The sequence below is a fragment of the Taudactylus pleione genome, unplaced genomic scaffold (genome assembly GCF_031769625.1).
Source record: "Taudactylus pleione unplaced genomic scaffold, aTauple2 ptg000093l, whole genome shotgun sequence".
Taxonomy (NCBI): Eukaryota; Metazoa; Chordata; class Amphibia; order Anura; family Myobatrachidae; genus Taudactylus; species Taudactylus pleione.
In genome coordinates, this window is record NW_028284495.1 from 24040251 (window position 1) to 24055158 (window position 14908).

The following is a 14908-nucleotide window of genomic DNA, read 5'->3' on the forward strand; positions in this document are numbered from 1 at the left end:
AGTTTGAAAACAAATGCCGGCTGCGGTTGGCAGCCAAAAGCACTAGGTACCCCCAGATGGTTAATACAGTGCATCCGGAAAGTATTCACAACGCTTCACTTTTTCCACATTTTGTTATGTTACAGCCTTATTCCAAAATGGAATAAATTCATTTTTGTCCTCAAAATTCTACACACAATACCCCATAATGGCAATGTGTAAAAAGTTTTGTTGAGATTTTTGCAAATTTAATAAAAAAAAAAAAAACACTTAAGAAATCACATGTACATAAGTATTCACAGCCTTTGCCATGAATCTCAAAATTGAGCTCGGGTGCATCCTGTTTCCACTGATCATCCTTGAGATGTTCCTACAGTTTAATTGGAGTCCACCTGTGGTAAATTCAGTTGATTGGACATGATTTTGAAAGACATACACCTGTCTATATAAGGTCCCACACTTGACAGTGCATGTCATAGCACAAACCAAGCATGAAGTCCACGGAATTGTCTGTAGATCCCCGAGACAGGATTGTCTTGAGGCACAAATCTGGGGAAGGGTCCCAATGAGCACAGTGTCCTCCATCATCCGTAAATGGAAGAAGTTCGGAACCACCAGGACTCTTCCTAGAGTTGGCTGGCCATCTGAACTGAGCGATCGGGGGAGAAGGGCCTTAGTAAGGGAGGTGACCAAGAACCCGATGGTCACGCTGTCAAGCTACAGCATTCCTCTGTGGAGAGAGGAGAACCTTCCAAAAGGACAACCATCTCTGCAGAAATCCACCAATCAGGCCTGTATGGTAGAGTGGCCAGAGGGAAGATACTCCTAGTAAAAAGCACATGGCAGCCCGTCTGGACTTTGCCAAAATGCACTTGAAGGACTCTCAGACCATGAAAGACAAAGATTGAACTCTTTGGCGTGAATGCCAGGTGTTATGTTTGGAGGAACCAGGCACCGCTCATCACCAGGCCAATACCATCCGTACAGTGAAGCATGGCGGTGGCAGCATCATGCTGTGGGGATGTTTTTCAGCGGCAGGAACTGGGAGGCTAGTCAGGATAGAGGGAAAGATTAATGCAGCAATGTACAGAGACATTCTGGATGAAAATCTGCTCCAGAGCGCTCTTGACCTCAGACTGGGGCGATGGTTCATCTTTCAGCAGGACAATGACCCTATGCACACAGCCAAGATATCAAAGGAGTGGCTTCAGGACAACTCTGTGATTGTTCTTGAGTGGCCCAGCCAGAGCTCAGACTTTAATCCAATTGAACATCTCTGGAGAGATCTGAAAATGGCTGTGCACCGATGCTTCCCATCCAACCTGATGGAGCTTGAGAGGTGCTGCAAAGAGTAATGGGCGAAACTGCCCAAAGATAGGTGTGCCAAGCTTGTGGCATCATATTCAAAAAGATTTGAGGCTGTAATTGCTACCAAAGGTGCATCATCAAAGTATTGAGCAAAGGCTGTAAATACTTATGTGCATGTGATTTCTTAGGTTTTTTTTTTTTTTATTAAATTTGCAAAAATCTCAAAAAAACTTTTTACATGTTGTCATTATGGGGTATTGTTTGAAAAAAAAAAATGAATTTATTCCATTTTGGAATAAGGTGGTAACATAACAAAATGTGGAAAAAGTGAAGCGCTGTGAATACTTTCCGGATGCACTGTATGGTGAAATTTGTTCAGTACAAAGAGACAAACTGTCGTCTGCGAGTATTCAAAATATTTCAAGAGAGCATGGCAGCACGGCAAACACTTTGCTCCGCTGGACCTAGTTACATATAAGAGAACTGGGCAAGGAATTATTGCCATAAGTAGAGTAGGTACAGTGATAAGAGAGCTAAGAAGGTCCTGCTCGTGAGCTTACTCTATATAGGGAAATAGGGATTTTATACATGAGGTTTAGTGCTACATACAGTACTTCATATTGGTCTAGATTGCAAGTACAAAGTTATTTGAGCTATGTAGAGATGAGTGGTACTTGGTTGACAAGCGTCCCTAGTTTCCAGGAACAGTTCTAGTTTGTAAAGATTTGCCCATGGAGAAATAAGTTACTATTACAGAAGAAGCGTTCTTAACCACTTAACTGACAATTTTTTGCCTGCAAAACCCGTCAAAAATTGCCATTATTTTTATAAATGTAATGCAATTTAAAAAAAAAACATTTTTAAACATATATTTAAATATTTTTTAAAAATATATGTGTAGGGGATGTCTCACACCACCCCGTGTCCTAAGGCCCCCATTACAAAATCACATTCTACCCCCCATGTCATTGGCACTTTCCCCTCCTCCTGTGAGCAGTGTAATTTTTATTATTATTTTAGCCCCCCATAACCTCCCCCAGCATCATATTACTTTGTTTTATCCCCGCCCCCTCCTCACCATCCCCATAGACATTGTACCACTAACCCACCCACATGCAGAGCGCAGCGGAGCGTGTGTGAGGGGAGCCTGATGATCATTCGGTAGCCTGGCTTCCCCAGCGGCGGCTGCTGCCACCGGTAACATCAGTAGGGACAAGCTTCTTGGCTGCTGCTCCTCTCTGCAGCCGCTTGGGACCTGGCAGCTCACTTGTACCAGGGGGTTTAAATACAAAGCAAGACATAGCTAGTAAAAGCACTGCCCTTTTAAATATCGGACATAAACACGAATAGAAGTTTTGGATTTTACAATCCGACACTTTGTAATTAACCCCTGAGACTAGGTGTATGAGGACACATTTCTAATAAACAAATCTGACAATTAAAGAGGAATGAGCTGGGGGACGCAGAAGAAGGCCTGGAGGGTCCCTAAAGGTGCGTACACACGGAACGATATTGTGAATGATAACGATATCGTTCCCTGTGTATGCAAGATATCGTTAATGATGTGCTCTCCCGCGAATCGGTAACGATATCTTTCATCACCCAAACATGTAGTTCGACATCGCAGTGCGCGTGGCGACCTAGTCCAGGCGATCAAGAAGCATTCGCTCGCTGCGTATAGACTGCTCGCTAGACTGAGTGACAGGACAAGCCGTTTGTGGGTGGTAACACGGGTTGGACGATGGAAATAGGGGAGTGGAGGTGCGAACACAGGCGTTTAAGAGGCGTGCATAATTAACATTGAGCGTCATAGTACACGTCACTTGGCTGGTTTTCACACTGAGGCACTCGCAGTGCTTGCGGTATATTATGGTCAACCACAAGTGCTGCGATCGCATCCGATGGTACCAATGGCTGCATACACTTCCTGGACATGACGTGCAGTAGTGGGCGTCTGAAGACATGCTTGTGGGCATCTGCATACACACCGCGATCACACGCCAAGACATAGTGGGCGTGCTAATGACTTGCCGTGCGATCGCCTGCCTCTGCTGAATTTGCATACGCTGGGTGCGAGCGTACGCATCTAGCGAGCAGGTCTGACTCGGGCCCTAAATTCAAGCTTGCTGGTTGTTACAGATATACACTATATAGACAAAAGTACTCAGAAGCCTGACCATTACACCAACAGGAACTATAATTTCATTGTATTCAAATACATATATTTAATATAAAGTTGGTCCCCCTTTTGCAGCTATATCAGCTTTCACTCTTCTTGGAAGACTTTCCACAAGATTTTGGAGTGTTTCTGTGGGAATTTGTGCCCATTCATTCTGTAGATGTAGAGCATTTATAAGGTCAGGCACTGATGTTGGACAAGAAGTCCTGGCTCGCAATCTCCGTTCCAGTTCATCCCAAAGTTGCTCGTTGGGGTTGAGGTCAGGGCTCTGTGCGGACCAATCAAATTCTTCCACATCGAACTCATCAAAGCATATCTCTATAGTCCTTGCTTTGTATACTGGTGCACAGTCATGTTGGAATAGAAAAGGACCTTCCCTAAACTGTTGCCACAAAGTTGGAAGCATAGCATTGTCCAAAATGTTTTGGTATGCTGAAGCATTAAGATTGCCCTTCACTGGGGGCGTGGCCTGGAGTAGCTAGGAGATAGGAGTGTTTTGCCAGCTCTCCTGCATATATCCTTCAAGTATCCTGTTTTTCTTGGCGGTTTCTCCCCCAGACCGGATATTCCAGTGTGTCACCTTTACCAGACTACCTGGGGCTCTGAGGTCTCTGTTTACTTCATGGAGTCTGCAGCGGCCAGCTCATCTCTCATTGGGGCTTGTTTTCCTGTCTCCGGCTCCTGGGGCTGACTCCTATTATTATACTTACCTGTGGACTCTATACTGGTGCCTGACTGCGTCCTGCAAGATCCGGCGTGTGACTCCTGCTGGCTCTTATCTGTATCGGTTGGGGAGTATTAGATGCGGACGTCAGCCATCTTGTCTTTTTGGGCGGTGGCTGCCAGTCTCTCTGCACACCAACACCTCTGCTGCTGCGGCTGATCTGCTCCGTTGTTCCCGGCTTCAGCGGTCATCTGAATATTTCTCCTGCAGAGAAATATCTGCATGCAGCAGCTATAAAGGGATTTCTCCTTTATATCTGCTGCCTGCTACCTCTCAGCTGACATTCTCCGCGTGGCTTTGTGCTGGTAAGCTCTGGTGGTGTGCTAGCCACCACATCTTGCCACTGATTTCCCTCCTGGCTGCTACTCAGGTTTCCCTGCCTTGCTGAGACTATTATACTGGTGGCTACGTACCTCAAAGATGGGTAGCTCTATGCAGCAATTATCCAGGCTATTAATGCCTTTACTAAAGGCTCCTACTAAGCTTGAAGATATGATGATTATGTCTCTGAGTTCTGCAGCTGCTGTCTGCAACTGAGCAATATTAAGATTTATATTGTCCAGGGTCTGTGTTTACTTCTGATTCTGATGCCCTCTCAGTTTTTTGGATGTCTTAATTTTGCTGATGTTCTTACAAAGATCCGATCTTCGCTTCTACCAGACAAGTTGAAGTTCCAGGACTTATCCTTAAAGTACTCCATGACCCTTTTTGTTTACTCTCAGATGGTAGAAAGCTTACATAATTTATTGCTTCCATACTCTATGGGGAGATGAAGATGGGATTAATTCAATAATCTTACAAGAGGCCAAGGCCTGGCCAGATTAACATTAATATTTTTAAACCTAATACTCTGTTTAATAGTCTTTGAGCATTTACTTTTTGTTTATTATTATTATTATCCAGCTGTTTGAAAAATGTTATCATTTTGTTTATTCTGCACATATATATATATATATATATATATATATATATATATATATATGTATATATATACACACACAGTCAGGTGCATAAATATTGGGACATTGACAGAATCTTCATATTTTGGTCTCTATTCACCACCACAATGGCTTTGAAATGAAACAAACAAGATGTGCTTTTAACTGCAGACTTTCAGATTTAATTTAAGGGTAATTACAACCAAATCAGGTGAACGGTGTAGGAATTACAACGGTTTCTATATGTGCCTCCCACTTTTTAAGGGGCCAAAAGTAATGGGACAAACTAAACAATCCTAAATTTAACTTTCACTTTTTAATACTTTGTTGCAAATCCTTTGCAGGCAATTACAGCCTGAAGTCTGGAACGCATAGACATCACCAGAAGCTAGGTTTCATCCCTGGTGATGCTCTGCCAGGCCTCTACTGCAAATGTCTTCCGTTCTTGCTTGTTCTTGGGGCATTTTCCCTTCAGTTTTGTCTTCATCAAGTGAAATCATGCTCAATCGGATTCAGGTCAGGGGATTGACTTGGCCATTGCATAACATTCCACTTTTTAGCCTTAAAACACTCTTTGGTTGCTTTTGCAGTATGCTTCGGGTCATTGTCCATCTGCACTGTGAAGCGCCGACCAATGAGTTCTGAAGCATTTGACTGAATATGAGCATATAATATTGCCCGAAACACTTCAGAATTCATTCTGCTGCTTCTGTCAGCAGTCACATCATCAATAAATACAAGGGAACCAGTTCCATTCAGTGGCGTAACTACTGCCCCCGCAGCCCCCGCGGTGGCTTGGAGGCGCTGGGTAGCTTGGGGGCGACGGGGGCAGTAGTAGTAACTACGGAGGCACCCCCTGCACCCTCCATCTGCCGGGCTCCCGCTGAGTGTGTTACGAGCGGGCGCCCGGCTCCTATTCAAACCCCCGGCGGCAGCCGGAGGACGGAGCTCCCTCCGTCTTCCGGGTCCTGCAGGAGCTCTATGGGAGTGACGTAATGACGTCACTCCCATAGTGCCGAGGAGCGGACGTCGGGGTATGGCCGGCAGCAGCACTGGAGCAGGGATAAAGGTAAATGTTTGTGTTTTTTTCTTTTGTGTGTGTGTGTTTGTTTGTGTGCTTCGCGGAGGGGGGGAGCAACTACAGGGGGCTAACTACAGGGGGCTAACTACTAGAAGGGGCACTACAGGGGGCTAACTACTAGAAGGGGCACTACAGGGGGCTAACTACTAGAAGGGGCACTACAGGGGGCACTACTTTAATGGGCACTACTACAGGGGGTCCTGCATAATTTGCACTACTACAGGGGGCCCTGCATAATGGACACTACTACAGGGGGCATTGCATAATGGGCACTACTACAGGGGACATTGCATAAGGGGCACTACTACAGGGGGCATTGCATAATGGGCACTACTACAGGGGACATTGCAAAAGGGGCACTACTACAGGGGGCATTGCAAAAGGGGCACTACTACAGGGGGCATTGCATAAGGGGCACTACTACAGGGGGCATTGCATAAGGGGCACTAGTATAGGGGGCATTGCATTTTGGGGCACAACTACAGGGGGCACTGTATAAGGGACACTAATTTGATACACAGTTTACAGGTTATAAACTATGTTCCCAATAATCTGGTTCTACACGGACATAAAAACTGTGCAACCTGTCTTGAGCTGAGGTGATGGACTGGCAGGAGCAGAAAGGAGGGTTGGTGAAGTAGATCTGTCAGGGTGGGATGTAATGGGCATTACTGTTTGGCATAATGTGTATTTGGCATTACTGTGTGCACAATGTGCTATTAGGGGCATTACTGTGTGGCATAATGTGTTGTATGTGGCATTACAGTGTGGCATAATGTGAAATAGGGGCATTACAGCATGGCATAAATTTGTTATAAGCGCTTTACTGTATGGCATTATGTGTTATATGTGGCATTATTGTGTGGGATGTGTAAGGGACATTGCTGTGTGGCATAATGTGTTGTAAGGGGCACTCCGGTGTGGCATAATGTGTTGTAATGGGCATTCCGGTGTGGCACACTGTGTTCTAAGTGGCATTACTTAGTGTGTCATAATGTGTAAGGCACGTTGCTGTATCATGTAACCACACACCTTAAACGTAGTCTTTGGGTGTGTTTGATCTTTGGGTGGGGGGGGGGCACCTGACAGTTTTTTGGCATGGGGGAGCAAAATTTATAGTTACGCCACTGGTTCCATTGGTAGCCATACATGCCCACGCCATGACACTACCACCACCATGCTTCACTGATGAGGTGGTATGTTTTGGATCATGAGGAGTTCCTTTCCTTCTCCATACTTTTCTCTTCCCATCACTGGTACAAGTTGATCTTCGTCTCATCTGTTCATAATGGCTGTAATAGCTTTTTTAGATGTTGTTTAGCAAACTCTAATCTGGTCTTCCTGTTTTTGAGGCTCACCAATGGTTTACATCTTGTGGTGTACCCTCTATATTCACTCTTGTGAAGTCTTCTCTTGATTGTTGACTTTGACACATATACACCTACCTCCTGGAGAGTGTTCTTGATTTGGCCAACTGTTGTGAAGGGGTTTTTCTTCACCAGGGAAATAATTCTTTTGTCATCCACCACAGTTGTTTTCCGTGGTCTTCCGGGTCTTTTGGTGTTGCTGAGCTCTCCGGTGCATTCTTTCTTTTTAAGAATGTTCCATACAGTTGATTTGGCCTCACCTAATGTTTTTGCTATCTCTGATGGGTTTGTTTTGATTTTTCAGCCTAATGATGGCTTGCTTTACTGATAGTGACAGCTCTTGGGATCTCATATTGAGAGGCAACAGCAACTGATTCCAAATGCAAATGTCACACCTAGAATCAACTCCAGACCTTTTACCTGCTTAATTGATAATGAAATAATAAGGGAATAGCCCACACCTGTCCATGAAATAGCTTTTGAGTTGATAGTCCCATTACTTTTGGTCCCTTAAAAAGTGGGAAGTACATATAGAAACCGTTGTAATTCCTACACCGTTCACCTGATTTGGATGTAATTACCCTCAAATTAAATCTGAAAGTCTGCAGTTAAAGCACATCTTGTTTGTTTAATTTCAAAGCCATTGTGGTGGTGAATAGAGGCCAAAATATGAAATTTCTGTCAATGTCCCAATATTTATGCACCTGACTGTGTGTGTGTGTGTGTATATATATATATATATATATATATATGTATATATATGTATATAATATATATAAAATGCTAAGTATTTTATATTGAAGATACACCATTTCTTTATAATGCGAGAGCTCGGCTGAACCTAGCTTAGGGTCATTATTCTATTGCTCTCATCAGATACATGGGTTTCTGTTATCCTCTATTTACATGGATGAAGGTTTTTTTTTTTAGGTAGTTTAGTGTATAATGGGGAGGGGAATTAAGAATCCAGGTATACCTAGGTTGGGGTTAGGTTATACAGGGTGAGGGGTTATGGGTTGGGGTGTTTTTTTTTTTGTTTTCTTTTAATTTTTTTTTCTTTTGTGTGTAGTTTTGATATCTGGGCAGATCTGGGAGTTTTTCCCCTTTTTTCTATTATATTTGACACTCTATAATGTTAGATATGCATTCAGTATATCTAGAAGTGGCAAGTTTTTTTTTTTGTATATTTCTATCCGGATATGAGAGCTCGAAAGGCACCTTCAGGCTCTTATTATCTTCTGCATATATGATGTAGACTATGATGTATATTCTATTTGTGATATAATGCCAGTATGCCAGTCGCTTGTTTGAAATGTCCTATGCCAATATATATTGTGTATCGTGTATTTTTTCTCATATCTGCTGTGTTATATATGTTATATTGTATTATTTTATTATGTTATATTCAATTTTAAAATCAATAAAAAATGTATTAAATTTAAAAAAAAAAAGAAGATTGCCCCTCAGTGGAGAGATAAGGGGCCTAGCCCTAACCCTGAAAAACAGACCCATACCATTATCCCTCCTCCACCAAACTTCAGTTGGCACAATACAGTCAGGCAGGTAACGTTCTTCTGACATCCGTCAAACCCAGACTCGCGCATCTGACTGCCAAACAGAGAAGTGCGATTCGTCACACCTCAGAACACTTTTCCACTGCTCCACAGTCCATTGTCTGTGTGCTTTACATCACTCCATCCGACGCTTGGCATTGGACCTGGTGATGTGAGGCTTGCTTGCAGCTGCTCGGCCATGGAAACCCATTCCATTAAGCTCCCGCCGCACAGTTTTTGTACTTACATTAATGCCAGTGGAAGTTTGGAGCTCTTCAGCTATGGAATCAGCAGAGCGTTGGCGACTTTTATGCACCAAGCGCCTTAGCAGTTGTTGACCCCGCTCTATGATTTTACGTGGTCTTCCACTTCGTGGCTCAATTACTGTTGTTCTTAAACGCTTCCACTTTCTAATAATATCACTTACAATTAGAATATAAAGCAGGGATGAAATTTTACGGTCGTCTTATTGCAAAGCTCACACATATCACAGTACCACGCTTGAAGTCACTGAGCTCTTCCGAATGACCCATTTTGTATCACAAATGTTTGTAAATGGAGACTGCCTGGCTAGGTGCTTGATTTTATAAACCTGTGGCAACGGGTCTGATTGATACACCTCAGTTCAATAATTAACAGGTGTGGTCCAATACTTTTGTCCTTATAGTGTAGCTCAAGTTCTGATATTATGAGAATTCCTCTGATATTGCATAACCAAACCCTTGAAATTGTAGGAAACTCGTGTAATATATAATTGGTATAAATGAAAAACTTAAATACTGATATGTTAGGATATAGCAGCTGCCTCTATTGTGTATAATGGGGCTTGTACAATATAAAATAGTATGCTAGAATAATACTATCTAAATATAGTGTCATTTATCCAAGCAACATATTTGTCTTAACTGGCACTCAGGGTGGGGTCTGCAGGAGTTCTATATTTTTCCTTTTAGTATAAGTGGTTTGTTGGTCTAGTTGAAGACACAATGGTTTAGGAGGTGTATACATATTTGCCCATTAAAATCCCTTAAATCAGTTCACATATGAATGTTTTATCATAATCCTTGAAATGATGAAAACGGCATGCGAGTAGATTGTTAGAAAATTTTATTGCTCCTTTACTTGAATCAGTCAATCAATGGAGAGACGCTGATCTCGTGCCCTGTGGACTTTAGTGCTCTCGTGTAGCTGAGAAAGGCCTTTTCTCACTTCTTTCTTGGAGCAACACAATCCTGCTGCTCTACACTAATCTACATGACTTGTAACTTGGCTTCTGTCCCAGGCACGCTCAAGGAAGGAAAAAGAAAAGTTACAAAGGTCACACACAGTATGCAGATCTCTTGAACTGCAAAAGTAATTTTACCAAAAGGAAAAATCTTTTTCAACATTTTACAGACTAGTAAGTAAAATTAGGACAGAAATGTGTTGCTGAACTGTTTTCTGCATCTAAGGTTCTCAACACGTGTGCATCAGTTTTATTTTTATAATCCTAGTTTCGTAGACTGTTGTGCTTTTGAAAGCAAAGTAAAGGCTGTCAACAATAAGTTGAACCAATCAGGAAGAGAACGTATTTGCAAAGAAAGTATTTGTAACCGCATTGCAGCATTCTCATGACCATGGGCAAGATGGCAAATATTAGCCTGAGGGGAAAGCACACAGCACTGGCCGATGAGCAACAGCACATCCTTTACCATTTGCCTGACTTAGTCGCATGAGATGTGACCAAGCCAAGTTGGGCTTTCCCTCACACGTTTGCATCAGGATCGCCCACAGTCTGAGCTACCTACCTGTGTATGTCTGCGTGTGCGTGCAGGTGCATAGATAGATAAAAACAAACTACAACAACATGTGAAACAACATGTATTAAGTGTATAAATATTAATATAGTACTAGCGACCCGCCCTGGCTTAGCACGGGAGTAATTTTGAATTTATGACGATAGTCTTTTTTTAAGTCTTATAAGATTGCCTTGTAGATGACATTTGTCATTTTTCCTCTCGACTTCAACACAAAAAGATTTTTTTTTTTTTGACGTGACCCTTAAAAGGGTCACGTAAAGTTGTCCAGCCAGGTTAAGTGTCTGTCCCTGTGCTTTTTTTTTATTGCCATGCCAGAGCAGACTCTTACCGGGAAATTGACTCGTTTCAAATTAAAGAATCGTTTCTCATATAAATGAAATGGGAACAGTAAAAAAAAAAAAAAGGGAAAAACTGACATTTTGTATCTGTAATCAGGGCTGACATCAGTTTTTCTGGAGAAACCAGATACGTATCAATCTCTACATGGTACTTTTTCTCTTCCCTGGGGGAGATGTGTTATAGCGGCACGCACTCTTCCTGCTTTTGCCTCTTTACCTGAGCTGAAGCAGGAAGCAGTACCGATGAGATGTATTCAAATTTCATCTGCCGCGAGTGAAAACTCCCCCTTCCGGCAATCCCTGTCAGAACACAGTGCGTCAGCCTAGCACTGATGCACTGTGTCTACCTTCCCAGCCGGAGCCGGCAACCACTTCAGCCTGGGACAGTGCTGTCCCTGCTGTGCAATAAGGGAACAATAGCTGCAGCTGTGGATATCGATAGCTGCAGCTGTTGGAACGGTCAGTGCCACTGACCATTCATACACTGTGTGGCACATCGGTGCGCTGTCTTGTAGATAGCAGCGCTGATATTGACAGGGCTGCATTCATAGTGCCCCTGTAATTTTCCACCCAACCCCACAATAATACATGGGGGTGAAACTGCATTAGTGCACATAACGTGCGCTTATACCACTCCTCTCCTATATCGTCCCTTTCTAAATCATGTCTACAATTATTTCTTATTAAGAATCTTTATTTTTTAAAACCTTAAATAAAATGTATGATTTAATTCCAAGACTGCATTCATTTTGGTTCTACGTGGATTTTACTATGTAAGATGCTTAATTAAGGCTATAAAAACATATAAAATAGCTTTTTATTGAAATATACTACATTCAAACCTAGGCCAAGTAACTGCTTGTATTTATGTTGTATCATCTGTACGTTTCTCTTTTTATATTACTTTTGTTTGGTTTATTATTTTTAAGGACATAAAGCATTTTGTAATTTAGATATACTGTATGTATGGATAAAATAAATATTAATTTGTGGATCTTCTCTCCATAGTTTCCTGGCATGCTGCCTAGGAGAAGCACTTCTAGTGTATGCAGCGAGGACGGGTTAATGAAAAATCCATCTATCATGATGGTAACGGAATCTCTCCAAACTGGATTATTTGCACATTTATCCATTCTCATGAAAAACACAAAGCAAGAGTTTGTTTTATTGATTTTAAATGTTCAATCCATTATGATTTTAATGAAATGGAGGTTTCCGAACGTTTTCCAACTTGTGTTTCTGAACTAGTCTGTCCGTTTAAGTGAAGATGACTTTAGCTGAATTTATTTCTAAGGCATTGAAGAGTTCCAAAGCCTAAACATATAAATAACACTGTGTATAGGATTCCTTATGTTGGATAATACAATGTCACTATTATTATTGGTAGAGAAGCATATATAAACATCCAGTCTGTCTTTATAAAATACTGTGTGTGTATATATGTATTTTTATGTGCATATAATATATATACATATATATATATATTTTTTAAACACATGGATTTGTGTTCCATGTGTATTACCATCTTAAGTTTATTTTCACTTTCCCATTACATATTTTCTAAAGCATACATGTCTAAGTATTAAATAAACAAATATATTTTGTGTGTATTCCCCCTCTTCATTCATTTACAGTAGCCATTTATTTCTAGAAATGTTAAAAAAAATTACCTTTGTGTAATTGTTAATAAATTTTGAAGTGTATAAGTATCAATTTCCATTGCATATACTCTATACAGGGCCTGATTCAGAGCCGGACGCTCTGACAGAGCGCTCGCTCTGAATCAGGGCCGTCCTTCTTGTTTTTCAGAGCAGCCTCCTGGCCGCTTGCGAGCGGCCAGGAAGATGGTCGCGATGGTCAAGACCATCACGACCATCGGGCTTGCGACGAGACCCTTGTGGTAGGGTCTCTTTGCCACAAGCCCTAGAGTGCTTTCGGCTCTACCAGAGCCGAAAGCACTCCAACTGACATCACTTGTGATGTCAGTTGGGCCGGCCCCAGACGGTAGGCGTTACCATGGGAACGCCTCCGTCTGGCCAGCCACGCCCCCGGCCCGCCCACCCAAGGGGGCATGCTGTCACTCAACATCGACACCCTTTGGTACGAGACCCGGAGCGATGGTTTGCCCGTCGCTATCCGGATCTCGCGCATGCGCACGACGGAGCCGGCTCCGTCGTGCGCATGCGCACTGGGACACCATCGACCCGCTTGCGAGCACATAGCGCTCGCGAGCGGGTCTGAATCAGGCCCACAGTCTGCTACACTTTTGCTTTAAAATAGCAAAATTTCCAATATAACAATGAAAAAGTAAAAATGACCTTTTTGAAAAGTTTAGACTCACTATTGTAGCACTATTTTGAATATGACCGAAATTTGGTGCATTTAGAGTTTTGGAACAAACTGCTGTGTGATTGTGATAGAACTTAGGGCCTGATTCATAACCGCTCGCTAGATGCGGCCGCTCGCTCCCAGCATATGCAAATTCAGCTAAGTGACGTCAAGGCAGGCGATCGCACGGCAAGGCATAAGCACGCCCACTATGTCTTGGCGTGCGATCACTTTGTGTTTATAGACGCCCACCAGCCTGTCTTTAGCCGCCCACTAGCGTACGTCATCTCCAGGAAGTATATACAACCATCGTTACATCTGGAACCATCGGATCAGACCGCATCGCTTGTGGTTGACTGTACCCTACCGCAAGCACTACGAGCAGTTCTGTCTAAAAATCAACCAGGTGACATGTACTATGACGCTGCCTTTTAATTATGCACGGCATTGAAACATTCAGGCATGCCTGCGTTCGCAACTCCACTCCCCCGTTACTACTGCCCTGCCCATGTTACCACCCACAAACGGCCTCTCCTGTCACTCATTCTACTGGGCTGTCTTTGCTGGGCGAGCGAGTGCTACCCGATCGCTCAAACTAGTTTGCGCACTGCAATGCATGCGCAAATGCATAACATCAGCCAGGTACGAGCAAGCGGCCGCTTGCGAACGGGTCTGAATCGGGCCCTTAGAGCAGAGCAGACCAAAATCCACCAGAAAAATGTGTGACTTTTCACTACCAAAATGTATAATGAGGTGAATATTATTCCATTGACAGGTTTTGCTCATCTCTACACTACTGGTACTATGAACTTAGAGAGCTGACGTGTTTGACTCTCATGAGGCGCCGAGGCAGTTATTTACGCTATGAATGCAATTACTTATAGATCACATGTTATGTAAATAAAAAGAACAAGACCTGTATGATATTTTATAGCCACCTGAGGGAAAATCCAAATCTTTGCCTCAGTTTTTTGCCTTGCAAACGTATTTTACAGTTGGGAGCAATTGCTAGGACAAAGCTTTGGTGAGAAATATATCTAAGGATATGTTACTGAAGTCCTGTATAATATAAAAAGCTAGTTATACCCTTTAGGGTTAGGCACCCCTACAGGAGGGTTAGAGTTAGCGGGGGGGGAGGGGGGGGTTAGGTTTAGGCACTTACAGGGGGGAGGTTAGGCGCTAGGGGGGGAGGTTAGGGGTGTTAGAGGGTTAGAAATATTTAATTTACTTACCCTGTCGGGATCTTCACTGCCGGACTTAGGTCCGGCGGTATTTCATACGGATCCCTTTAGTTGGTGATAAAATGCCATAGAA

General features: G+C 42.9%; 1 protein-coding gene across 4 annotated transcripts in view; it reads left to right on the forward strand.

The window, feature by feature from the left end:
* Positions 1 to 12838, forward strand: part of SLC35D4 (solute carrier family 35 member D4) — a 159338-nt gene extending 146500 nt beyond the window's left edge. For 2 of the 4 annotated variants that reach the window (XM_088469789.1, XM_088469790.1), the window contains one exon: positions 12275 to 12838. In XM_088469789.1, coding sequence (XP_088325915.1) covers positions 12275 to 12514 — 240 coding nt within the window. In that variant the 3' untranslated portion in view covers positions 12515 to 12838. The remainder of the gene's footprint in view (positions 1 to 12274) is intronic. The other 2 variants (XM_088469793.1, XM_088469792.1) reach the window with 2 other exon arrangements.
* Positions 12839 to 14908: the final 2070 nt, after the last annotated feature.